General features: G+C 41.8%; 1 protein-coding gene and 1 non-coding gene across 8 annotated transcripts in view; both read left to right on the top strand.

Annotated features, from left to right (window-relative positions):
* LOC110565725 (EKC/KEOPS complex subunit Lage3-like) overlaps positions 1-27,139 on the top strand; it is a 71,010-nt gene extending 43,871 nt beyond the window's left edge. For 5 of the 7 annotated variants that reach the window (XM_060386044.1, XM_060386042.1, XM_060386043.1 and 2 more), the window contains 2 exons: positions 25,673-25,828; positions 26,095-27,139. In XM_060386044.1, coding sequence (XP_060242027.1) covers positions 25,822-25,828; positions 26,095-26,543 — 456 coding nt within the window. In that variant the 5' untranslated portion in view covers positions 25,673-25,821 and the 3' untranslated portion in view covers positions 26,544-27,139. Of the gene's footprint in view, positions 1-21,575; positions 21,655-25,672; positions 25,843-26,094 lie in introns of all 7 variants that reach the window. The other 2 variants (XM_060386046.1, XM_060386049.1) reach the window with 2 other exon arrangements.
* On the top strand, positions 9,973-10,077 carry LOC132654922 (U6 spliceosomal RNA). The gene has a single exon (XR_009592524.1). It is a non-coding gene; the product is annotated as a U6 spliceosomal RNA (small nuclear RNA).
* Positions 27,140-27,897: the final 758 nt, after the last annotated feature.

Here is a 27,897-nt window from a genome sequence, read left to right as displayed (position 1 = left end):
TTTTAGTCTGTGTGTACATATGTGTATATGTGTGTATGTTTCTTGTGCTTTCTCTTCTATTTTGTTTTTCTTTTGTTTGTCTTTTATTTGTTTCCCAGAGAGAGAAAGAGGCATGGAAATGGGTGAGTGGGAGGTGGGAAAAAACATTTTCAATTAAAGAAAATGATAAGTAAAACAACAACAAAAACTGCACATCTAGTAACTAGAAATTTATTGAGATGTGTAAACCAAACACTTATTTGTCCAGTTTTGAGCACTTCACACCACTATCAGTCTATAGTAAAAATTCTGTAGGCCACTAATAATAAAAGTTTAGCCTGATACTGAGGTCTGGGGGTTGCTGTTCCCCAAACATAAGCACTGAAACCTAACTCCTCACAAATAGCAGTGAAGGTGGCATCCCTTTAAGAAGCGAGTAGAAGCCTAGGATTCTATCCTGCTAAAACAGGATTAGTGCCTTTACAAGACAGTAAGTTACACATTTATGCTTTCTATGAGAGAAGAGAGCAAAGGGCACCATTTGCTTAAAATTTTATGTTACTCTTATTTATGTGTATAAGTGAGGGTGCATGCAGGAATCAGAAGAGAGTGTCTAATTCCCTGGAGCCAGAGTTACCAGTAATTGGGAGCCACCTAATATGGGTGCTAGGAACTGACCTAAGGTCCTCTGTAAGAGCAGGAAGAGCCATTAACCACAGTGCCATTTTTCCAACCCAAAGACACCATTTTGGAGCTAGACACTTACAGAAGGCACATTGCCTGACGGAAAGTGCTGCTTTTTTTTTCAGTTTGTTGCCAAGTTTAAGGTATTTCACTATTGCAGCAAAGATGGACCAAGAAACTGTTGGAAATACTATCTCATATATTATTGCTTAAGAGTGCTGCAAATCTGTCTAAACAATTGTCGAGCTATATTTTAGGTAATTGGACTGGAGAATTCGATACTATGATGGAGCAGCTGAGAGTGGCATTGTCACAGTAAATTCTACCAGAGTGGACGCAGGACTAGCCACAGGATTACCATCATGGATTGCTGCAGCCATGAATCATCTGAAGGAATGGGCGGGCATGGGAGCATTAGCAGGCCTTCTGGTGTTGGTCTCCTTGGTTTGCCTGTGGTATATATGCAAGATTAGAGTCTCACAACAGTGTGATGCAGCCATGATCATTCAGGCCTTTACAGCCATTGAAGCAGGACATTCTCCCCAAGCATGATTGGATACCATAAAAAGCTAAAATGTTACGCTCAGGATGCGAGGCTAAGCACTGCACTCAGGGTCAGCCACTTTGGACCCAGAGAAGAGCATGTCTGGTTGCATGCGGGTTGATGCCCCAGGTCCCGCCTCTGAGAAAAAGGTATCTGACGGGTCTGATGCTCTTTGGGTGGATGACATCTAAACGAACATCGGTACAAAGTCCCAATTTATTTCTAATATCAGAGATCAGACCTCTACTCTTGCCTGATGCGTCTAAAACAAAAAGGGGGAACTGTAGAGAGCTGCGGAATGCTATGCCTTAAAGATGGAGCTGGTTTCCGCCTTCCACCTTCCCGATGGTGAGTGCTCTCTGTCACGAACAATTCCACATTTGGCTAAGGCTGAGGATCTGGCTTGCTTCCATGTATGTGGACCTATCTGCATTGCCCACGTGGCACGCCTGGGTTGGCTACCCAGAGGCTATTTAAGCTGTGGGCTGGCTTTCCCCAGGGTCCGAGGATTGTTCAAGGTTTCTGAATAAACTGCATTGAAAAAAAAAAAAAGAATTCATCTGAAAGCAACATGTGCTAAACTTGTTTATGAAGATATATTTACCTAAACAAAGACTTACACATCTATACTATATGCTGAACAATATGATTTGCTTGTCACAAACACTGTCATTTCATTTTCACTGCAGTCCTACAAAGGAGACTGTTATTCCCATGTTATAAAGAAAACTGATGAACGGGCCTAAGGAATTTCCCAGATTCACACAGCTAGTAATCAGCCCTGTTAAGACTGAGATCCAAGCTAGTGGCTCATGCCTGAAATCTCAGCACATGGACAACTGAGACATGAAAGCCCCTTGGAGATCAGGCAGGACTGTAGACAAGACCCCAATATGGAACCCCAGACTCAGTAGCTTTAGCCAATAAGTATGCTTCCTCAAATATGTAAGTACTTTTCATATAAATTTAAGCTTTAGATACCAAATTCTTATAATATAGAATTGAATGAGTAGGTACCCCAGACTCAGTAGCTTTAGCCAATAAGTATGCTTCCTCAAATATGTAAGTACTTTTCATATAAATTTAAGCTTTAGATACCAAATTCTTATAATATAGAATTGAATGAGTAGGTAGATATAGCCATCACTGTGAGAAAAATTAAAACCATCGACTGGACATACTAAAAGTTTTGTCAGATAGTGTGCTGGATGTTGTGTATATATAGTGGCTTTAATCCCTAGCAGTGCTGCAACAGAGGTAATTCCATCCCTATTCAGAAATGAGAATATCAGATTTCAGGGACTGACTGCTGTGAAACAGGGTCAGCCTGGAGGGTTGGGCACGTAACTCAATCTTAGCATACTGGCTTAGTACATACGAGCTCTGGGGTCCATCCTTGGACACACAGGTTGACATACATGCATATGAAAGAAAAACCCTGTACTGGCCGTCTGAAAGCTGGATTCTAGTGTTGAGAATGCACGTGCGTGAGCCACTACCATTGAAAACATTGCAGTGGTTTGAGCACTGCCTCTGAGTGGTCAATGTTTGACTGAGATTACATCAAACTCTGGGAATCCTAGAACGCCTCTACTTACCCATACTTGGCCTATCTGACAGGCACAGAACCCAAACTCAAATGGTTTAATATACATAAAAAGTCAATACTATCCCTCCCATAGTGAAGCCCAAAAGACCCTTGTTTGGAATCTAAAGACCAGGGCCAGAGCCCTGCTTGTCATAGATGAGAGGCTGAGGAAGCCCTGTGGAGACTTGGTGTCTGCTCTGTGTGGGATTTCTCCTGTTCTGTCATGATGGTGCTCTAGTCAAATAAATGATAATACATACAGATGTAAAGGCAAATCCAAATTTACCATGTGAACTGAACTGTGTTTTGCAAGAGTTTTCCTTATGTTATATAGATGCATAATATGTATTTTACTTCAACACATCTGAATGCTTATACTCGATTCGTGACTCATGATGGTTTGACTACTACTTTAAATTGTTTGCTTCATGGCTGCTGCTTCTTTATGAATGTCTGTATATGAATTTGCTCATTATTTATTTAGGAAATCTATTTTCATTTCTGTCTTTGTAGTAACATCCAAGTCTGCCCGAGTCCTTGAACTTCATGGCCTCTGAGGGACACAGCATTCACGTTTTACATGTCTCCAATCCGGGTATCAAGGAACTTAACAGCTCTGTCAGTCAAGCCACAGCTGGTAGATTACTGATGTTGCTCAAGCACATAAGAAGGCCAGACACAGTGGCATAGCCCTGCAATCCCAGTCTGCAGAGGACTAAAGCGGGCTTGGAAGTTCAAGGGCAACCTCAGTTGAAAAGTGAGGGAAAAGGAGAGTGGCCTGGAGTGGTAGCGCACATCTTTAATCTCAGCACTGGAGAAGCAGAGGCAGGTAGATCTCAAATGGTTCTAAGTCAGCCTGGTCTACACAGCAAGTTCCAGGCCTGCCAAGGCTATGTAATGAGACCCTGTTAATGACAAAAAAGAAAGGAAGGAAGGAAGGAAGGAAGGAAGGAAGGAAGGAAGGAAGGAAGGAAAGAAGGAAGGAAGGAGAAGGAAAATAGGAAGGTAGACATTAAGGTTGGAGAGAAAATGTGAAGGATATAGAGAAAAAGCCAGACATAAAATCATTGTATAATCTTTCATGTATTTACTTTTGGTGATAATATATAAACAACATAATATTCATCACTTTAAGTGCTCATTAGTAGATAATTGAGATAAAATGCATTCATCCACAATGTACTCACCACCACCTATACTGAAATATTTTACCATCTTTACCAACAATTTTGCATCCATGTACTAGCTCTTGGTACCTTCTATTCTAGTTTCTGTCTCTATGATTGTGCCTATTCTGAGTACCTCATACAAGCAGAATAAAATAGCATTTTCCCCTCTGCATGAGACTTACTAAGTACAATTTTTGAGGTCTATAAATGTAGCATATACAAAATTAAGTTATTTTTATGGCTGTCATAGTTTCAGCTGTCAGTCTGACACACCTGGGAAGAGGGAGTCTCAGGTGAGAAGTTGTTTCCATTGATTGGCCTGTGGGCTTGTTTGTGGGGCACTTCCTTGGTTTCTGTGGACAGGTGCCCAGCCTAAAGTAGGCAGTACCATCCGTAGGCAGGCGGGCCTGAGCTTATAGGAAAAGCAGCTGAGCTCAAGCAAGGAAGGAAATTCCTCTGAGACTCCTTGGTTTCAGGTTTCTGGCGTGGGTTCTTGTTGGGAAACCCTGCTGCTGAGATTGCATTCCACTGTGGGGCTTCCTCTCCTCTGCCTGGGGGGGCCATCTTCACACCCCATGCCGGAGGATGTCGTGCAGTCCTTAGGGAAAGGACAGCACCAGCTCCCTTCTCCCTTTCTCTTCAGCGTCATCAGGATGGGTGGCAATGGAAGTTCTGTAGTTTGCTAGTGAGTTTCAGGTGTAAGCTAAGTTTTCCAAGCCCAGATGAATTCTTCTCAGTTCAAGGCAATTTGTCCAGATTTTTCAACTTAGAAAATGATATTAATTATAATATTTCCCAATCATAGTCACATACTTACATAATTTACCTTATGTTTTGTTAAAGACAGATTGCCAGCCCCATTCAGATCTCCGTGGAACAAGTCTAGACATATGGATTTTTAAAAGCTACTTCACCAAATTTTTAAAATACACTAAATTTGAGAGCTTTCAAATGGATATAATCTAATTTAGCTCCCCCACCTGCAAAATTCAAATCTGTAGGACTGGAACACTGTCTGAGGAATAGATGTTGATCAAAGAGATACTATGGCACTTTGAAAATATATTTCATCCACACATTACCCCCAAATACTTCATTTTTTTAAAAATATAAATGTTAGGCTGGATGGTGGTGGTATGTGCCTTTAATACCAACACTTGGGAGGCAGAGGTAGGTGGATCTCTGAGTTTGAGGCCATCCTGATCTACAAAGTGTAGCTAAAGCTACACAGAGCAACCCTGTCTTGAAAAACAAAAACAAACAAAAAATAAAAATTAAAACAAGTGTTAGGTTTTCTGAATTTCACTTAGCTGAGATATAGAAATTCATATGCTCAGTGAGTAGTTTTAACTGTTTTCCACTAAGTTAAAGAAGTTATTAAAGAGTAACTGTTATGTCATGACCATATCTCTAAATATAACATCTGGTAGCCTCAATACTGTTCATAGAGGCACACATATCTGTTTTGTAAGATGTTAGATACATATAATTGGATTCCTGAGAACTGCTAAGATAAAAGTTGATCTAAACTTCATCAAAGCCATCAACCAGCAGGTGTTTGTTGATTACAGCAGACTAAAAGAGATGCCAAACCTCCTGGAACTCTTGTTATAACATGAAGCCATCATTTAACTCACTGCATTACAGCCAGAATAAACAGTCAGATTATGAAATACTAACACTGAGCGCCCAAGTTCAATGTATGTAAAGCCTCTGGAAATCATTTTCACTACAGTTAAACACCACTGCACTCCAGAACAAGGGAGAGCCACATAGCTCAATGAAATGTGGACCAGAGTTTTACCCTTCAAGTACACATGTATGCCAATTCTGTGTAAAGGAGGGTACTAAGAACTTTATGTGTCATGTGAGTTACAGATTAGCTGTGTAATTTAGGGGAAGTCAAAGTTCTCCATTATTGATTATACAACAAATTAAACACTAAACATCTGTAGTGATCATTAATTTAGTTTATAAATATTTGCATAGTATCAATTCTGTGCTAGACACTGTGTGAGACTTCATGAAACTTTAATTTCTAAAAGCAAACTAAAACAGCTTATTTAGGACTTAAATGACCTTAGGTACAATGGCACTCAGGTAGGCTAAGAAAGGAGGATTCTAAGTTTGGGGACAGGCTGAGTTACACAGTCAGAACCTGTCTCAAAAGCAAGAAAGCAAACAACAATAAAATAACACATTTACTGGCCTATTTAAGAAACACCAAAAGTGTCTGCGCAGTTTTGGGGCCAAATGCGACAGCTGCAGTGTGTTGGTTCAGCCATGGCCTTTCATACACTTTCTGGTGTTGTAAATAGCCAAAGACCAACTCTATGTAAAGAGCATGGAAACAGACCTGTGGCCGAGAGCTTGTAAGCAGCTCTGGAGTGTAGAAGATAAGGAAGTTAGAAAATATATTTTTTAAAGTTTTACTTCACACATCAAAATATTTTCTAACTTCCTTATCTTCTACACTTCAGACCCTAGGCGCGTCTTGCGACACTCTGGCATGTGTTTACTCTGTCTTGCCCTTTCATAACTGGAGACCAGTTAGGAAAATTAACATCTGTCCTCTTAGCCAAGTTTAAAAATCCTTTAAACTACCATTTATGTAAGTTTATACCACGTAAAATTTGTCTATGAGTCTTTTAAATGTTTCTTTTTTAATATTTTTATTTTAATTTTTATTAATTACACTTTATTCACTTTGCATTCCCCTGTAGCTCCCTTCTTCCTCCCCTCCCAGTCCCACCCTTCCTCCCCCTTCTCCACAAATGCCCCTCCCCAAATCCACTAATAGGGGAGGTCTTCCTCTCCTTCCTTCTGATTCTAGTCTATCAGGTCTTGTCAGGAGTGGCTGCATTGTCTTCCTCTGTGGCGTTTTATACCATTTTATATTCGTTTACCTTTAAGAAGCTTGCATAAGCTATAACAAAAGAAATATAATGGCATGCTATTTGTAGTACATCAAATTACAATTGGTCAAAAGAGATCTATCAACAAGATTGCTGAGAAAAACTTTAGGAAACCAGTACTTTCACAGAATTACATTAGCAGAGCCAATCTAAATGGTTTGGTAATGCAAATCCAAGGGATCTGACAAGAAGGATAAGCAAGTGACCCAGAGACCTTCCCAGGGGAGATAATCAGACCTGAATAGAAAGGTCTGCATTCAAGGAGGTAGAGTAGGAAGGTGGCTGTAGAGAAAGCCCATGTGGACGATCTCAGGGACCAGCCAAGGCCAGCACTAGGGAGTCGGTTCTTGCAGCTACATCAATAGGTACAACTGGCCTTGATTGACCAGGGGAGGTGACACATAGCTGCACCCTACAGGGAGTGTTTAGGGTGGAGAAGCTTTTTCGGGATTTAAAATTTTCACTAATATGTGATGCAATTTGAATATGCAAACAATGAAATCTAAAGCTACAGAGCATTGCACAAGCATGATAAGCTTTGCACCATGCAGCTGGAGATCTATCATGGTTATAATACTTTTTGATTCAAGTGTAATGAATACCTTTTTAAGGTGTCAGAAACTGGGCTGGAATATAGGGTCTCAAAGGTAGTTTCTACTAGTTTATTGTGGAACGTCAGTCTTAACAGTCCTTTTAAATTTAAGCATTTTTTTTATCTTTATTCTTGTTTATTTGTAAGTAATTTTACATAATGCTTAATTTTAGTTAAGTTCATTTTTAAAGTATTTAAACTAACAAATCACAGCTGTCGCTCACACTATTTTTGAAAAAAATATAAATAGAATATCGTGTATTCAAGTTTGGAGAGTTTATTTTACAAACTTTGAACTTTAGAGAATCCAAGAATGTAAATTTATTGTCTAAGCAATTGGTGCTTTTCTACACTGATTTTAAAAAGAGAAAGAGGCTTATGAATGTGTGATCAGTTTCTAGTTACTATTTGTATGTATGATTGCGATCATTGCTGCACGATGATCAATGGTGCTTGTTTTTTGTTTGCTTTGTTTTGTTTGGGGGGGTTGGTGCTGGGGGAGGAAATGAAGTATTAATAGCTCTGCACTATTGTGCCTCTGGAACAATAATGCAAAGGAGTCGTGAGATACCAGAACTGTGGAGGAGGTGTCCCCAGGCTGCTGCCATAACCACAGACGTCCATTAGATAAGACTGGATCTACTATCACAGAGCGCCGCTGGGATTCTGGAGAAGAGACAGCAGGTGCTAGTAGTCTCTGGTTCCTCTCAGTGCTGTTGTTGGGAATGAAAGAGGTGAAGCCCATTGGTAGCCAGATGGTTTTAAAAGCCCTGTTCTGGGCAAGTGTGGTAGTATGTACTTGTAATCTCAGCACTTGGAAAGCAGAGGCAGGAAAATCAGTCACTGGAGGTTGGGTTTTGGTTACACAGTGAGCTGAGTAGGAGCAGCTTGAGCTACATAGAAGCCGCTGCCTCAAAAACCCAAGTAACATGTAACATGTAACATGGAAAGCCTTTGGTTTCACCCTCTACCTGTAAGACAAAAGAAGCACTCTTCTATGACTGGCTGGCACTGCCGCAGAAATAAGTACAGAACAAGGATGCACTCAGCTTTCTCCCTTCTTAAAAGCTTACATGAAATCAGCTGTTAAGGAATTCTGGGAAATGAAGTTTACAGAGTTCTCACTCCAAGGATACATATTGAAAATCCAGAAGGTGGGCTGGAGAGATGGCTCAAGGTCCTCAGTTCAATTCCCAGCGAGATCTAGTGCCCTCTTCTGGCCTGCAGGTGAACATGGGGGCAGAAATAAATAAATCTTAAAAAAAAAAAAAAAAGAAAGAAAGAAAGAAGAAAAAAGAAAAGAAAAAGAAAATCCAGGCAAGTGTACATCAGAGAGGTGGTTAGAGCAAGATGAGGAAAACTTTTCTATAGGCCTTGGATGCTATCTGAGGACAGTCTTCACTTCGGGCTTAGTGGTAGTTAGTGTCACAAATCTTTATCTCTGTGCCACTGTTCCGACACAGAGGTGGGCAAGAAATTGCTATCCAGGGCTCTAAAAGTTAGCTCCAAAAAAGGCAATTAGCCTCTGCCCCTGCAATGCTCCCCATCACAACACACACTCCACCGCATTCTCTACACATCTACAGTTCTAACCAGTCAATCAGTCTTTTCCAAGGCAGCTTCTTTCCATGAATTTTCATTCACAGTATAAAAAGCCAAAAGTGGAGATGAAGGGAAGGCTATATAATGAGGGTGCCTTTGAACAGATTCAAACTGAGTCTCAGTGGGACTCAGGAAGGGCTTCTATTGTTATTCTCAGAAGAGTTGGCCACTGCTGGACTCACTAAAGAGCAGAAGTGGCTCACCTTCATAAAGGAGATCTAAAAGACTAGTATGTGACTTTTGGTTGGAAAGCAGCAGTTCATAGCCCTGCTCATAGGTGCTGTAGAGGCAGGAGCCAACAGCCAGGAGTTGTCCTCACAGCTTGTGGAGGGCAAAGAATAAGTATGCTTCCTGGGATGACTGAAATCTGTCCAAGGGGAATCCCAGGAGAACCCAAGTTCCAGCGAAGTTGGCTATGGTATGTGCTTAACAGAGCTTAATATTCAACAATGTTATGTGTTGAGTTGGGTCTAATACATACCACAGAAAGAAAACAAGAGTAGAAGAGGCAGAAGTGGAGCTGAAAATGTATCCTTCTCAAGGGTTTCCCTACAAGGGGAAGCAGCGTAGTGTAGCGCTCAGTGCACAAACTGATAAGAAAAAGGCATAGCTTGAAATCTGATAGTGTTCCTGGTGAGTAAACCTGTGCAGGATGCTTGAGAAATCAAATTAACTAAAAACAACCAAAATCCAGACATGATTCTGTTACTAATTAATATTTGGCAATTTCATATATATGTAATTCATTCTAATTACTCTTTCTCATTCCTACCGTTTTCTTTCTCTGCCTCACTCTTGCCAATGTCTGCCTCCTGACTAGCGGTTCTTCTCTGTGATTCACTGAGCTGAGTGAGGGCTTTCTGTATAGCCATGGATGTCGCGCCGCCCTCAGCATTCATGCGCTCACTTGGCAGCACAGATACTAAAATTGGAATGACCCCGAGAAGATTGGCCTGGCCCTGTGCAAGTATGACATGCAGATTCATGAAGTTTCCATGTTTTTAATGAATTTAAATATTTGGTCAGTAGCACTATTGGAAGTGGCACTATTTGACAGGGATTAGGGGGTGTGGCCTTGTTGGAAAAAGTGTGTCATTGCATGTTGGCTTTGGGGTTTCAAATTCTCAAGCCAAATCTAGTGTCTTTTTTTCTTCCTGTTGGTTGCCAGTCTGGATGTAGAACTCTCAGCTACCTCTAGAAATTTGTCTACATGTGCACTGCCGTGTTTCCTGTCATCAAGATAATGGACTAAATTCTGAAATTGTAAGACAGCCCCAAATAAATGTTTCCTTTATAAGAAAAAAAGAATTGCATTCATGTCTTGTAGAGGAATTTAAATTCAGGCTCTTCTGGAAAGAGATCACATCCAAAGACCTTCTAAATCTGTGTGATCCAAATGGAATAAAAACATGCCTTTAATCCAAGAAACATAGGCAAGTAGTTCTGAGTTCAAGACCAGGCTGGTATAGAGCAAGTTTCAGGTAAAGAAAAGCTTAGGTCCAGGTGTGATGTTATACACCTTTAATCCCAAACAATGAAGGTAAATTTAGTTTGTAGAAGGAAGCACCTATGTTTGAAAGTGATATTTAATGAGTGGCAGAAAAAGTAACAAATCAGAGAAGGTTTGATGGAATAGGTATGCCCAACTCTTACCAGAAGAGAGAGGAAAGGGAATCTACTTAATGAGCAATGCTGAGACAGAGAGGGAGAGGAGGAGAGGGAGGGGAAGGAAGAGAAGAAGAGGGGGAGGGAGAGAAGGAGAAAGAGAAAGGGAGAAAGGGGGAAGGGAAGGGGAGGGAAAAGAAGAAGAGAGAGCAGTTTTACAGAGACAGTAATAGAGAGACAGGTTGCAGAGAGAGAGAGAATAGCTGAAGATCAAATGAGCCAGAGAATGAGAAGGAGCCAGGAGATAAGAACTTATTGCTGGAGTTAGTTTGAGGCAGAGCAATTCATAGGCTGATAAAAGCCAGGTTAAATAAGTCAGCTGGAAGAGGAGCTTGAACAGCTGAGTTGAACCAGCCAGCCCAGAGCTCAGTAAGAACAAGAAAGAGTGAGCTTACTAAGCAATAAGTCTTGGAAGCTGAAAATGTTCTAGGCTTAGATTGGATTTTATGAAGGTAAGAAGTTTCCAGGATTAGGCCTAGGTGAACAGATGAAGACAGTAAGCCTCCAAGACAATAACTGAAACAGGCAAATAAAAGTTCCTTTTACGATGTCGTCCATGTATTGTGATGATACTCACACTCCACTCCCTCTCTTATCCCTTTCCCTATTGACCTTTTATTCTTCCCATCTGGTCTATTCTCACATTTCCACTATCAATGTATTACTTGATGGGTATCTAGGCTGATTCCATTTCCTAGCTATTAAGAGTAAGGTCACAATAAACATGAATTTGAAGATATCTCTGTTGTACAATACAGAGAATTTAGGAGATAATTCACTAAGGTAGCAGTTTTCCCTTTCTCAGAAACAGCCACACATATAAACTGGCTACACCAGTTTATATTCCCACCAATTCTAAATGTGTTTCCCTTTGTCCTTACACCTTCAGTATTTGCTGTTAATTTGTTTTCTTGTAATAGTCATTTTGGCTGGTATGGGTGGAATCTCAAAGTATTTTTAGTTATATTCACATGATAGTTGATTATGTTAACACTTTAAAAGTATTTATTAGTCATTTTTACTCTTTTTACACTTTTCTTTTGAGACCTCTGTCTCAGATTCTTAGCCTATTATTTTTCATTCATCTGTTTTCTTGATAATTAGTTTTGTGTGTGTGTTCTTTGTAAATTCTAGATATTAAGTCACAAGTGGTCTTACTCAGTTTTAGACTCTACTGACCTGGAGGGCAAATGCTCACTGCTTCAATAATGGCACAGCTCTTTGAGGCATGGCTGTAAATGTCTGCTTTCTGATTGGCACTGTAATCCTGCAGGCCTATGGTTGGAGACTCACAAGTCTGGCGGGAATTTACCACTAATGTTTTGCAAATGAACTTAATGGCTAATTTGCCTTCTGAATAATTGTGTTTATATCTATGCTGATTTCAACCTTGGCTACAAAGGCTCCTTTTTACAGTGGATAATGATAATACGGAGACTCATAAAAAGGTCAAAGTGTTGATAATAAGCAACTGTTGAGTGCTGAGCCCTAAAATGTCTACTTATATCACCTTCTCCAAGTCCAAGAAGACAGAAAGCATGCAAGAGCCAAGATCTGTAGGGTAGGGAGGAGCGCTGTGAAATATGGTCTTGTGGACAGGACAGGGCTTTGCAGTCATGAACACAAAGCAGCTGTGCCACCTGCAGAAGACCTGAATACATAGAAAAAGGACATGAACATGAAAGGGAGATTATTGGGAAAAACAAGAGTCCATCAGGGAAAGGGACAAAAGAAGGCAGAGGAATGTGAATATCATCACAGTACATTGAAGACATGAAAACAATTGTTAAAAAGATGATCATAGTTGGTTCTTGTCTCATAAGTCTGAATAATGAAATTTGTGGACCACAGAGAGTCTGTTTTAGAGAGTTTATTATAGATTCATTGGTAAGAGCTTAAGAAAGGAGAAGGAAAGAGAATGGGTGCAGCAGGAAGGATCCCAGAAAGTAGGGTGTCATCAAGCTGCTAATCTGGAGGCTTTTTAAAGGGCTTCTGGCAGAAAGTGGCATGAATCCTGAAGAGGGAGGTAAGCTGGTCAGTCCTGTTGGCCCAGCCATAAGTTATCCTGGTACCTCCTGTTAATTCCAGTCATTACCACCTACAGTGGTTAGGCAGGGGTGCTCGCTCAGGAGACTGTTCTCCTTGACAAGTTCTTGTCTTCCATTCTTGTCATAACTGGAAAATATCAGACTGAGTGTAGTAACCTAAGCATAGATACACAGATGCCTCAGCTTCTGTGCTTACATTGTTGAAGTGAGTGTACTCAGAGGCCAGGAGGCAAGAAAGGAGGTTTGGAAGGGAGGGTTTGATGGGAGGGCTAGTAAAACACATGTAATATGACAGCAGACCTTGGTTCTCCCAGATGCAATGCTCAGTGCCAGGCCTGGGCTACTTCCCTATGAATTGTGGGTCAACCATCCACCCAGCTTTCAACTGCAGGGATCAGGAACCGAGGGGAAAGGGGTTGAGTAGCGATGGAGCCTACACAGAATCCCAGAAATCAGACTCCGGAGACCACACTCAAAGGTGCAGATCTAACTTTATTTTACAGTGTAAACAGCCTTTAAATGATTGAAAGGCCAGTCGGACCATCCCACACTAGCCTCAAGCACCAGTAACAATCAATCAGGTTGCTTCTACTATAAGGAAATGTGGGAGATGTGGGGGAGGCAAGGTCACCTTAGGCGGCTTCTGTAACTAGTGGTGAAGCAGTCACCGCTCATATCCATTTTGAGACTTCACTAGTGTGCCAGAAGTGCCTCATGGATCAACACTGTGTGCAGTGGATCAGGACCTTTCAAGGAGTCGGAGTCGCTGACTCTTCACTCATCATCCCTATGGGCCTCCAAAAGGCTTAATGCGACATTACCCACATCCAACGAAAAGTAAGCAAATGTTATTACTTTCAGTCTCCCACAAGAACTAGATTATAGTATCCTATTCCTAAAGGTACCACATGCTTTGGACACAGAACACAGAGAAGTCAAGCTGGAAATGAAGCTTCTCCGATGGAGGCTGAGTCTATTTATCTGATCTATTTATACAGCAAAGTCATGAGGAGTTCTTTTATCGCTGTATTGATTCTGTAGAACAAGAGCTGTTCCTCTGGGGCCTATAACCTATCTAACCACAGATTCTTGTCCCTTTTGACAGTGCCAGGTATGGGTTCCTCCTGCAGAAGCCCTAAACACAACCAAAAGATCATCAGTCTAAATCAGCAACTATCTGACTGTACTTTTCAGACTGGTGCATTAGTTTAACAAAATCCATGCGCTTCTGAAAGTTGCCTTTAACAAATCCAGTTATGTAGCAGCTATGCAGTCAAGTAAGGAATGTACACACTGATCACTGGTGCAAACAACTCGAGTTTTAAGAGTAAAACCGACCATGTTATTGCAACTGGGATCGAGTTCTCACTGCAGTACACCTACATTGGCTTTTGGAAACATTCCACCTTGTGATGTTTTAGCCAGTTGTTTGTGATTTCTAAAGCAGTCACTGCTGCTAAAGTTAGACACTTAGACTCTTTCCTAGTAAGCCTTTCTTGTTCCAACCCCAACCATAACTCTCACCACAACCCTAATGCCCTTGTTCAAGGCAACCGTATTATTACTGAATTACCCCTGTACTGTGCTTTCCTGTAAATAATCACCAACTCCTCACAGCGCCTCTCTGAGAGGTGCACTGTGATAGCAGAGGCCTTCCTGTTGTAAAATATTAATTTTCATCTGCTTTTTAACAACTCACTTTACTTAGCAATGTATGCTCTGTTATTCTGATGCAAGCAACTTCAGAGATGCATGAGTAATTGCTTCCAAACTGTTGTAAATGGGATTTAGTTTTGGCCACAGTGGAAGTACATTGGTTTTTGAAAACACACCACTGGGCAGTGTTTAATCACTTGGGCCAGTGTTTTCTAAGGTGACACTCTGGACTGCTAAAGTTACAGATACTTGTATTCCTCTGTCATGTTCCTTTCTTGTTCTAACCCTAATGCTATGCCATTGTTAACCATCATATCCTTATAAAATGCAACAATGGTAAACACCTGTGTTCTACCTTCTTCTAACTAATCACCAATGCCCGTATAGTACTTCCCTGTGAGGTGAACTGCCCCAAAGTTCTTTATAGCAAAGTCCTTGCTGTTGTAAAAGTACACCATTTTTACTCCATTTTTTAAAAGCCCACATACTTGGAAATGCATCATCTGCTGCTCTTCTGAGGCAAGAATTCTGAGCTAAGTGACTAAATCTTTACAAACTGATGTACCCAGGGTTTATTTTCTCTGCAGTAGAAGGACATTACCTTTACAATTACACCCCTGTTCAGCATTTTAGCTGCCTGTGTGTGTGTTAGGGGGGTTTAGAGATCAGCTGTGTGCTTATCATGCTACAGATACTCAGTCTGCCCTGGCATTATTCTTGTGTAAAGCTTAACCATAAACCTATCCCTCATGTCCTGGTGCAGTGCTACAATAAAAAATTCATGTGCCCTGCTTTCTTATGATTGGCCACAACTTCCCCAACAGAAATTTCATTTCAATGAATTGGCTTAACAAAGTACTTGCTGCTGTAAAGGCAGCACATTCTTCACTGAGCTCTTAGCCCACAGCTTTGCCAAGGAGTGTGCACACCTCTTTTCCCACACTAACGAGTTTAGAGATGTTAGAGCAAGACCACCCAAATTGTTGTAATTGGGATTTAGTTTTTAGCACAGTGAAAGTACATTAGTTTTTGCAAATATGGCATTGTGCGATGTTTTAGTCACTTCGGCGTGTGTTTTCTAAAGAAGATTCTGTGCACTGCTAACAGTGTAGACAGTCATACTCTTCCCCTCCCATTCCTTCCTTGTTAAAATGTTAACTCTAACGCATGTGACCTTGTGCCCGGAGCTATGGCAATAAACTCATCTTCACGGCTTTCTTACGCTAAAACACCACTTTCTCTTTTGTATTATTGGTCTAGCAAAGTTCTTGCTGTTGTAAAAATACTGCAGTTAGCACTTTATTCTTTTTATTGTTAATTCAGTTAACATCTAGATCATAGGCCCCTCCCTCATCTCCTTCCAGTCCCACCCTCCCTTTCGTCTTCGGAACAGGGGAGCCCCCTCTACCCACACATCCCAGCTCATCTATTCGAGTGAGGACTGGGTTCTTCTTCCTCCCCCGGGGCCTGGTAGGGAAGTCCCACCAGGGAGCAGTGATTAGAAAGCAGGCAACATAGTTCCATGCTAGAGATATCCCCCACTCCCTAACTAGCAGGCTGACATGAAGTCTAAGGTGTCTGTTGGCCTCATCGTCTTGGGGTCTGTGTGTTGTCATATGTCCACCCTGTACTACCCGACTACACTCTGGTTATAAATGAATATATATCATGTGTGTCGTCTGGGCCTGTGTTGCCTCACTCATCCCGACTGAGCACTCTATTCTTCACAAACTTACCTAGGAACGTACACACGATACTCTGATGCAAGCAGCTTCAGTTTTAAGAGTGAAAGCTGTAACCAGGATTGAGTTTGCCCACGAGCAGAAGTACATTGGTTTATGCAAATGCGCCACCTTGTGATGCCATAGTGAAGTCTGCCTGTGGTCTTCTGAAGAGGCGTCCTCGCGCTTCCCCCATATTCCTTTCTAACCCTAACCACACAGACACCTAACCGTGATGTCCTTATGCAGGGCAACAGTATTGCTATTGAATTACTCCTGTGCTGTGCTCCCAAGGCAGCACTTCTCTCTGTGAGGAGCACTGTTAGGACAAATCTTTCTGTTGTAAAAGTAATGCCATCTTTAGTCTTCTTTTGTAAAAATGTGCTTTACATAGCAATGTGTACCTGCTCTTCTGATGCAAGCAACTTTAGAGATTCATGAGTAATTCTTTCCAAACTATTGTTAATGGGATTTGGGTTTGCCATAGTAGGAGTACATGGACTCTGCAAATACACCATTGTGTGGTATTTTAGCCAATTGGGCCTGTGTTTTCTGAAGATGATTCTGTGCACTGCTAATGTTACAAATACATATACTCTCTCTCACATTCCTAATGCTGTGATCACCTGATGTCCTTATGCAGTACAACAAGAGTAGGGCCATATGCTCTGCTTTCTTGTAAAGAACCATTACAACAAAGTTCTTTTTTTTCTTTCCAATTCTTTTATTCTTTTTTTATGTTTAATTATACTTTATTTACTTTGTATCCCCCCCTCTAGTTCCCTCCCTCCTCTTCTCCCAACCCCTCCCTTCCTCCCCCTTCTCCACACACTCCCTTCCCCAAGTCCACTGGTAAGGGAGGGGTTTTTTTTTTATTCCTTCTGATCCTAGTCTGTTAGGTCTAATCAGGAGTGGCTGCATTGTCTTCCTCTGTGGCCTGGTAAGGCTGCTCCCCGCTCAGGGGGAGGTAATCAAAGAGCAGGCCAATCAGTTCATGTCAGAAGCAGTCCCTGTTCCCATTACTATGGAACCCACTTGGACACTGAACTGCCATGGGCTACATCTGTGCAGGGGTTCTAGGTTATCTCCATGCATGGTACTTAGTTGGAGTATGAGTCTCAGGCAAGACCCCTGTGCTCAAATTTTTTGGTTCTGTTGTTCTCCTTGTGGACCTCCTGTCCTCTCCAGCTCTTACTATTATTTTTCACTTCTTTCATAAGATTCCCTGCATTCTGCCCCAAGTTTGGCCATAAGTCTCAACATCTGCTTTGATAGTCTGCAGGGCAGAGCCTTATATTCACTCATATAGACATATAATATAGAATAAACATACTAAATCTGTACACCTAAAGAAACTAATCAAGAGGGAGGACCCTGACTAAAACGCTCAATCCGCATCCCGAAAGGCAAAGAGGATGGACACCAGAAGAAGAAGAAAACAGGAAACAAGTTAGGAGCCTCCCACAACAAAGTTCTTGATGTAGTAAATGTACTACCAATTTCACTGTTTTTGTTTTGTTTTGGTTTGGTTGGGTTGGGTTGGGTTTGGTGTTTCAATAACATTACCTGAAACAAGTAACTTCATAGGTATATGAATAAATCTACAAACTGCTATATATGGGATTTACTTTTTTCTAAGGTAGAGGCACATCACTTTTACAAAGAGTCCACTGTACTGTGTTTTATTCATGCGTGTGTTCTCTAAAGATTAGCTGTGTGCTGACTATGCTGCAGGTTCTCATACTCTGCTCTTGCATTTTAGTCTTGTGTGAAGCCTGACCCTGACCCTGACCCTAACCCTGACCCTCATGTCCTTGTGAAGTACTACAATATAAAATTCATGTTCCCTGATTTCTTGTGATCAATCACAGCTTCCCTGACAGTAATTTAGTATGGTTATTTTTGTTAACAAGGCACTTGCTGTAGTAAAAGTAGCAGAGTCTTCAATGTTTTCTTTCCATTTTATTTTCTTCCCATGCCCCTTTCCCACTCCCCTTCCATCTGACCCTAGCCTATCAGGTCTCATCAGGACTGCCTTTCATAGTCTTCCTCTGTGGCCTGGTCAGGCTTCTCCCCACTCAGGGGGAGGTGATCAAAGGGCCAGCCACTGAGTTCATGCTAGAGAGAGCTCCTGCTCCCTTTATTAGGGAGCCCATTTGGAGCCTGAGCTGCTACAGCTTCCTCTGTTCAGGGGGTCCAGGTTATCTCCATGAATGGTCCTTGGTTAGAGCATCAGTCTCAGAAAACAGCCCTTTGCCCACATTTTTTGGTTCTGTTGCTCTCCTTGTGGAGATCCAGACTCTTCCAGGTGTTTCTATCTCCCCCTTCTTTCATAAGATTCTCTGCACTTTGCCCAAAGTTTGGCTATGAGTCCAGCTTCTGCTTTAATACCCTGCTGGGTAGAGTCTTTCAGAGGCCCTCTATAGTAGTCTCCTGTCTTGTTCCTTAATTTCACCTTCTTCAAATGTCTATCCCATTTGCCTTTCTAAATGAAGACTGAACATCTTACCAAGGGTCTTCCTTCTTGCTTAGCTTCTTTAGGTATAAAGATTTTAGTATGTTTATCCTATCTTTTAGGTCTAGTATGCATTTATAAGTGAGTATATACCATGTATGTCTGTCTGCTTCTGGGATACCTCGCTCAGGATGATCTTTTCTAGTTCCTACCATTTGCCTGTAAATTTCATGATTTCCTCATTTTTGATTGCTGAGTAGTATTCCATTTTGTAAATGTACCACAAGTTCTGTATCCATTCCTCAGTTGAGGGATATCTGGGTTGTTTCCAGGTTCTGGCTATTACAAATAAAGCTGCTATGAACATGGCTGAGCAAATGTCCTTGTTGTGTACTTGAGCATCTTTTTGATATATGCCCAGGAGTGGTATAGCTGAATCTTGATGTAGCACTATTCCTAGCTGTCTGAGAAAGCACCAGATTGATTTCCAAAGTGATTGTACAAGTTTACATTCCCACTAGCAATGGAGGAGGGTTCCCCTTTCTCTACATCCTCTCCAGCATGTGTTGTCACTTGAGTGTTTGATCTTAAGGTGACATCTCAGGGTCATTTTGATTTGCATTTCCCTTATGAGTAAGGATGTTGAGCATTTCTTTTAAGTGTTTCTCTGCCATTTGATATTCCTCTATTGAGAATTCTCTGTTTAGGTCTGTACCCCATTTTTTAATTGGGTTACTTGATTTGTTGCTTTTTAACTTCTTGAGTTCTTTATATATTCTGGATATTAGCATTCTGTCAGATATAGGGGTGGTGAAGATCCTTTCCAAGTCTGTAGACTTTTTTTTTTCTGACTATAGTGACCTTTGCTTTACAGAAGCTTTTCAGTTTCATGAGGTTCCATTTATTGATTGTTGATCTTAGAGCCTGTGCTGTTGGTGTTCTGTTCAGGAAGTTGTCTCCTGTATCAATGAGCTTCAAGGCGCTTCAGTGTGTGTTTTCTTTATCGATTCTTATTCCATTTTCATCTCTTGCACCATTTCCTTCATCTGTTTGTATTTGGATTCCTGTTTGTCCATGATGGCCTCTATTTTTTGTTGTTGTTGTTGTTCATTTCCTCTCTGTATGCCTCTATATGTGCTTCTATTTGTTTGGCTATATTTGCCTGTATTTCTTTGAGAGCTTTGTTCATTTCCTCCTTATGTGTCTCTAATAACTGGGTAAGCATAGATTTAACATGATTTTTCCTGTGTTTCTGATGAATTAAAATATCCATTGATTCTGGGGTTTGCTGGTGAAGCCTGCTGTCCTGATTTTTGTTGGATGTGTTCTTTCGCTGGCCTTGAGCATCTGATTGTTCGTAACCTTAGCTGTTTGTTCTTGTAGCTGTTTGTTCTTGCACTGCAAAAATGGGTCCGTCTGTCTCCAGAGTTTGGAGTATTCTTCAGACAGATGAGAGGGGTCCACCGGTTTGAGAGTGGATGTTGGTGTTTCAGATGCAGCTATGGAAGGAATGTTGCAGATGCATGTGTGCAAGCACGGGAGTGTACGTGGAAACATGCCTTGAAGGACCAAGTGCTAGAGCACATAGATGCCTGGAAGGGTGGAGAGCACAGGTGGGGTCCTGGAGTGGTTCGTGGGTGCAGTGCGCATGTGTGGGTGCCCTGAATGGCTCAGTGGGCCACAGGCCTGTTGTACTCCAGGTACTCAGATCTGCACCATTGTGGCTCCAGGAATTGTTTGCCAGGACTCCACTAGGAGAGCCACAGAACAGGGGCTTCCGCATTGAGAAAGCTGTCCCAGGGATCCCAATGTTGCCCACAGTGGGTGCGAGGGATCCAATGTCTGACAGATAGCTCAGGGGATCCCTGGGTCTGGGGCTCTGCATGTACGCACTCGGAGGAGGAGCACTCACTCACTCAGAGGAGCACTCTCAGGCAGGCATGTGCGGAAAGCACAGGGGCCCACTGTTGTCTGCTCTCAGATTTGGTCCAGCAGTGGCTTAGCTCTTTGGCTGCTAGAGCTGGGGGCCCGTACCTGGGGCAGCTGCTGTCACTCCTAGAGCAAGGGACAGGGCAGGGGGTCAACAGTTAGCCACTCTCAGATCCTGAAGAAGCCCACGGTGGTAGGGTTGGGGCTTGATCCACTCCGTCCCAGCTCAAGGTTGTCCCCTCTAGCCCAAGAAGCCTCACAGTTGATGCTCAGGCTTCAGCTGCCCATCCACTCACCAGTTTCAGAGTTTCAGATCCTTGCCCCCCCCCCCCCCGTACAGTGCACACTGATCACCGCTATCTTGGAACCCCTCCACATTCTATTTCTTACAACAATTCAGTAAGATAATTTAACTTGACTCTTATAATTATTTTAAGGGAATTGATATCTTTCTTTTTTCTGTTTCCTTCCTTCCTTTTCTCCCTTCCTTTTCTTATTATAAAAGTTTAAAACATCTTATGTAAGAAAAGTAAAATCCATTTGAAATCACCGGACTAGGAATGCAAAAATAAATAAACAAATAAATAAAAATAGAAGAAAATAAAATAAGAAAAAAGATAAATAAAAAAGTAAAAAATAGCCAATGATATAGTTATTTACATATATTTAAAATAAAAATCCTATTATTTAAAAACAAAATTGTTAATAGTAACTAAGGATAAAGCCCACATTTGACTCTCAGTTTTCTAGCAGTTCATTCAAAAAAGTAAACAGGTTCTTCACTCAAAGTATCTCAGAAATTGAGTGTGTAGATCAGTTAGTTGTAAGGGATACCTTACACGCCTTTCAATGAAAATTACAAAATACTGTTGATCAGCGATGCCGATCAGGACACCAGCTTTTTGGATATCTTCTGGAACGGCAAACACTCTTTCCCATACTCTTCATGTGTCCTTCTGTTCATACCACTGTGAAATCATTAGTCCTTTGCTTCTTTAAGGTAATTTCACAAATACTTTTTCTTCCAGAGAAATGGTATTAGTATTAATCAGAACCCTCCATATATACAGACAGACATTGAAGCATAATGAAAGAGAACATGGTAAGGTAAGAAATTCAGGACTGATAATAAAACAAGACAAAATGTAAATGGTGTTACTGATGAACTAAGTTGGTATTATCATCCAGGAAAAAATTCCTTTTTTCTATTAGAAATAGAAATTGTTTCATACAAGTATTAATAAAAGTAATTCAGAAAGTAAATGTGATGTTTAATGTTCTTATTAATCTGGGTATTGTTTTCACTGAGGCTGTTAGCCTATTTACGTAAAGAAAAACATTGATTTGCAATCTGCAGTTTTACCAGGGGATGGTAGATGGTGTCAGAATTCCAGCATAAGCTGTATTTTTCCCCTGGGTTCCCAGCAATGCTGGGAGGTATATCTAATTAACTGTTACTTAGAATTGCTATGGTCCTCAACTTTCCTAATGCTCCCACACTTCCGTAGAGTTCCCTCTCTTTTTGGTGATGTCCAACCATAAATTATTTTGCTACTTATAACTAGTTTTGCTACTGCTATGACTCATAATGTAAATATCTGATACTCAGGATATCTGATGTGACACCCCTGCAGGTTACAGCCCATGGGCTGAGAACTGCTGAGAATTTTATTAAAAACAAGTTTAGAGGATGAAGAGATGGCTCAGCAGCTTAGAATGCTTGCTGCTGTACAGTGATGAAGCCTGGAATTTGGATCCCAGCATCCACACTGGACAGCTGGTAGCATTGCAACTCCCACTCCAAAGAAATCTATGCCTTCTTCTCCCTTCCACCAGCTCCTGTGAACACACACACCACACGTTTTTAAAAACTTAGGTGACATACTTGGTGAGTTAATTTCCTGGCTTGTCTCTTTAGGGCAGGGGAAGGCACACTCCAGCCATAGTGGCTGTGAGTTTGTGTGTGCAATGGTTCAGTCCTGTCCTGCAAACATTGTCTCAGTGCAGATGCCTACTGCCTCTGTCTAGTGTTCTGATCTTCTACCCTGCAGGCTCTCTACCACTGCAACCGAGAGAACCTGTTCTCTCAGGTCAGTGCTAAGCCCCTCTACAGAGACATCACTTCCTGTATTCCTCTTATTGTGGTCTTGATCTATCTTGTCTTGAGCAAGTTTCTCCTGATACCTTCCACCCCAGAGAGTCCCCTAAATTCTGAAATAGGAGATATGACAGAAAATGTAACCCTGTTACTGCTCTCCAAAATCATATTGTCTAACTGCATGGAGTATTGTCCGTTGACCAGGCATTATAACAGAGTCCTACTTTTGGACTGGAGGATGCTTGTTGACAAGCTTATTAAAGCTGCCAGTGAAATAAAAGCTGGGTAGTAAAGTACAGGCAAAAAAAAAAAAAAAAAAAAAAAAAAAGGAAAAAGGCGAGTATCCAAGATGGCGGCGCCAAAAGGACACTGTGTCTGACAAGCAGAACAGCAGAACAGACCGAACTCTGGGCCCTCAAACATCAGCGATTGTGTTTCCCAGGTGAGAGGAAACCCCATGGTATGGGAAGCAATCGAGATCAGGTCACCCAGCTAAACCCTGGAACAATTCCCAGGTCTGGCAGGCCCTCTGTCCCCAGCCCAAAGCCACACGCCTGCGTGCTCTGATCACTGTCCCACACTGAACTGTGGGCCCCACAACACCAAGACTGGGATTTCCAGTTGAGAGAAAACCCCATGGTGAAGGAAGCAATCGGGACTGACCGACCTCAGGTCACTCAGACACCTGGAAAATGTTCTGGGCTTCAGGTCCTGGGCTCCGGTGGATGCTCAGCCGCCAGCCCAGAGCCAAACGCCTGTGCGCCTGACTCACCATCCCAGACAGAACTATGGACCCCAGGGCACCAGAGACTGGGTTTCCCATCGGGAGACACTCTTCCCGTGAGGGAAACAGCAGGTCTGACCTCAGGGCACCCAGCCAACCCTCCACCTCCATCACAAAAAGTTCTTGGATCCCCGGTTCCTGCAGGCTTCCAGTTGCCAGCGTTGAGGCACCCACCTGCGCATGCGTGCTCTACTCAACATCCCAGGCTGAGCTGTGGACCCCCAAACTCCACAGACTGTGTCTCCCTGTCAGGAGAAAACCCCTTGGTGGGAGAAACATCAGGTCCCACCTCAGGACACCCAGCTAATCCCTGGAAAAGTTCCTGGGTTCCCGCAGGCTCCAGGCTCTAGCCTCCAGCCTCACACCTGTGTGCTGCGCTCACCTGCCTCTGATTAACACTTGGGTACTGGGGCATAGAGCTCCAACCTCAAACCTAGAGAGGCCTGGGACTCACAGGATCCGCCCCTACACATTGCTCCAAGGCACAACCTGTCTCCTAGCTAAACTGACCAAATCACAGGCCTCCCTACTTCTTCAACAGGGCTGCACGTGGCAAACAGTGTAAGAGCAGCAGCAGCCCACTAAATTCGGAGCAAGAAACCCAGTGGCAGGGCAGCTGTCTCTTGGACTTCCCTGGTGAGAGGACACCCCTTCTGACTATCAACGTCCATAGTGACCACGCAGGTTGTGAGCTGTGGCAATTCCTGAGAAGCACTGGCCATTTGGTGACCATACTCGAAAAGCTGAGGAGGCCTCCTTCAGGAACAACCATCTTCCTGCCAAGGGGATTCTCCCCACCCCAGGATTCCAGCAGGCACCAGAAATTAACAGCCAACACCTGAGACAGCAGGTGGATAAAAGCCATCGTAAAAGCACAACCAACAAAAGTCGAAGCAGTATAGCATCTCCAGAACCCAGTTATCCAGGGGCAAGTAGCCCTGGACACCCTAACGTGAGTGAAATCCAAGAATATGACCTCACATCTATGCTAATGAAGAGGATAATGGAGGAAACAAATAAAGTACATAAAGAAACAGAGAAAATAAAGTCAAGCAGATTATAGCCATCCATAAAGAAATACAGAAAGATGCAGCCAAACAGTTTGTGGCCTTCATAGAGGAAATAATTAAATCACTGAAAGAAATAAAAGAAACAGAGTAAAGTTCAAACAAACAGCTGAAGGAATTGAAGGAAAAGCAGGAAAATACAGTCAGACAGGTGAAGGAAATCAACAAACAGTTCAAGATATGAAGATAGAATTGGAAAAATTAAAGAAAACACAAATGGAGGAAATCATGGAGAGGAAGAACTTGGAAGATAACAGGAACTACACAGGTAAGCATAACCAATAGACTACAAGAGATGGAAGAAAGAATCTCAGGTGTGGAAGATACAATGGAAGAAATCAATGTATTTGTCAAAAAAATGTTAAATCTAAAAAATTCTTACACAAGCCTTCCAAGAAATCCAAAACAACATGAAAAATAAAACCTAAGAATAATAGGAATAGAGGAAAAGGAAGATTCCTGTCTCCAAGGCCCAGAAAATATTTTCACCAAAAACATAGAAGAAAATTTCCCCAATTTAAAGGAAAGGCCTATAAGCATACAAAAAGCATACAGGACACCTAATAAATTCAATCAGAAAAGAAAATCCTCCTACCACATAATAATCAAAACAGTAAGTACACAGAACAAAGAAAAAGGGGGGGTTGATTATCTGTGGCAATGACTAATATTTACAGCACAACTTTGTACTGTTATGATGTATTCTTTTATTTCTCTGTGGCACAGAAACAGATAATAAGCATTCAAACCTATTTGCATTCTTTCTTAATTTATTTGTTTTTTATTTTTTATTGCTCATATTCATTACATGAAAACATTTCATGCTCGTATATATCATGCATAGAAATAATCCCCAGGCCCCTGTGCTCTCATTTGTATTTTTACTTCTTGGAAATGATCTACACAGAAGTCAAAGACTGAATTCTAAGTTTCTGATTCTAGACCTTCTGTTTCCCTCCTGATGATCTTGGGAAAGTTATTTCATGTCTAAGCTATAGAAGTTTCCTCCCAGAGGTACCAGGAAATGTTAGGATAATAACCACATGGCCGTGGTTTGTTTGCCTGAGACCGTCTTGCTATGCAGGCTTGTGTCAGGGTGACCCTCCTGCCTCCAATTCCCAAGAGCTGATGTTACTGGCCAACATTCAACTTGTTTATTTTTAAAAACTTTTTCAGGAGTTGGGGATATAGTTCAGTTGATAATGTCCTTGGCCTGCAACCATGAAGATCTGAGTTAGAACACCAGAACCCGGGTACACAAGAAAAAGTCAAGCTGGTAACCCGATCACTGGAGAGCGAGAGAGGGGAAGATTTTCTGGGGCTTGATGCTCAGTGAGTATTAATTGGTAAGTTCCAAGCCAAAGGAACAACTACACACACACACACACACACACACACACACACACACTTTTTAATTTGACTGAAGAGATCAGATCGTCTTAGCGTTACAAACGTTGGCTGCTTTTTGTACCTCTAGTGATAAAAAGTGTCCCTGATGGGCACTGTCTCTCAGGGTCCGGAAGCCTTTGGGTCCTTCCTTTGCAATCTTTTTCCTCCTAGCACTTGCATTTCTCAGTTGTGTTTTCTTTTTACTGCAGAGTTAAATATGTCGAGACGGGAGTGTGGTTTGGAAAGTGGAGCAGCAGACCTGCAGGCGGCACACGCAGGTCACTCTGCACAGGCCCCGACCGGCCGTTGCTGTCTGGGTGGTGCTGGCCCAGAGGCAGTTAGTGGAGCTCACCGGAGTTCCAGCAAAAGCACCACGCCTTTTACAGAAAGGCCGGGAATCCGACGTCACAGATTCGCCCTCACCGTGCCTTTCCCGACTTGTCTGGAGGCAGAAATCGCCTGTGGATCCTTAGCTCCTGATGTGGAACCACACCAACGACTGGTAGGGAAGGAGCTTAAAGCGAGCGGCAGCTTGCTGGAGGTGCGCTGGAGCGCAGAAGACCCTCGGCTGCTCCGGACCTCCGTGGTCAACTTTCTGGACCAGCTTTCTCTGGTGGTGAACACCATACAGCGCTTTGGGCCTCCTCTTTCCCGTTAAGCCTGGCTGAAAAAAAAAAGATTCCAGAAATAGCAGCTGCTACCTAACTGAAGGGGCCTGCCTAATTTTTTTTTTCTTGCCTGATTTGGTTCTCAGGTACTTAGGGGCCATTTGGTTTGATGCTTAAGAAAATAAGCTCTTTGTTGCTGAAGAAAATAAAGCTGTGCCTCTAATCTGAAAAAATAAAGGAATAAAGTAAATATGTGAATTAAAATTTTTTCCAAACTAGTGGTAAAAGTAAACCTTTCCCTCACACCCCAAAGTCCTACTTTTCTATAAGAAGTAATCACTGTTTTCTTTATCAGAGCCTTATCAATTTTTCAAGTTTCTGAGCACGTTTATCACGGAGGACGTCATAATGCAGCACTCCTCCACATCTTGTTTTGTTTTGTTTTGTTTTGTTTAAATTTAAAGCAGGCATCTCTCATACAATATAATATACAAATTTATTCTGTCATTTTAACATCTGAATAAATGACAGCCATTTTCATGGCTGTAGCACTTTTGTGAGACCCTATTTAAATCTATTTATGATTTCTGTTACCTAAGTATTAATGCTTTATACATTTGGCAAGAATGTATATGTAGGATTAATTTCTAGAAATGCTACTATGAAGTTAAGGTCAAAGCTTATTGATTTAGCCAAACTGACTCCCGTGTCTATGAGGTAGTACCATCAAGTATGAATTAGCCTTCAACCTCCCGCCATCTGCATTGTCCACGATGGAAATGCTTTTCAGTCTGGTAGGTTAAGAAATGCTCTGTATTTTTGACATCTTGACTCTTAATAGTTCATGAAGAGGTTCTTGCAAGCGACTGTCTATTTCTTGATCTATATTATGGACACTTTCTGATGTAATTTTATTGAATAGGTTTTTTTTAATATCTCTAGGCTTTTAACTCAGCTTCTTCTACCCTGTAATTATAGGTTTACTCTTTTTAGCATACTCTTATAGATGTTTGAAAGTAAAAGGTTTCTTAGGAATTTATCAGAAAATGACATAAATAAATAATAATAATTATTATTATTATAAATTATTATTTATTCTTTTCTTTCACAGGGTTTTACTGGCTTGCTCTCCTGGACATGGTGGGTGCTTTCTATCCTGATGGTTTTTTTATTTGTCCCATGGATTTTTTTTTCCTCTACTTTTATGATTAAGAAAATCTTTCTTCCTCCTCTGTGAATTGTATTCCTCATTGACTTTCAAGCTGAAATAATTGTGATGGCTAATTTTGTGTCAGCTTGACAGAAGTTAGCATTATTGCAGAGGAGGCGACATGAGTTGAGGAAATGGCCCACCAGGTCGTTCTCTGGAGCAGCCATGTGACAAGAAAGGAACGCCTCTCTTGA

Source organism: Meriones unguiculatus, chromosome 6 (genome assembly GCF_030254825.1).
Source record: "Meriones unguiculatus strain TT.TT164.6M chromosome 6, Bangor_MerUng_6.1, whole genome shotgun sequence".
Classification (NCBI taxonomy): Eukaryota; Metazoa; Chordata; class Mammalia; order Rodentia; family Muridae; genus Meriones; species Meriones unguiculatus.
Note: the sequence above shows the minus strand (reverse complement) of the source record. Positions and strands in the feature narration are given on the sequence as shown.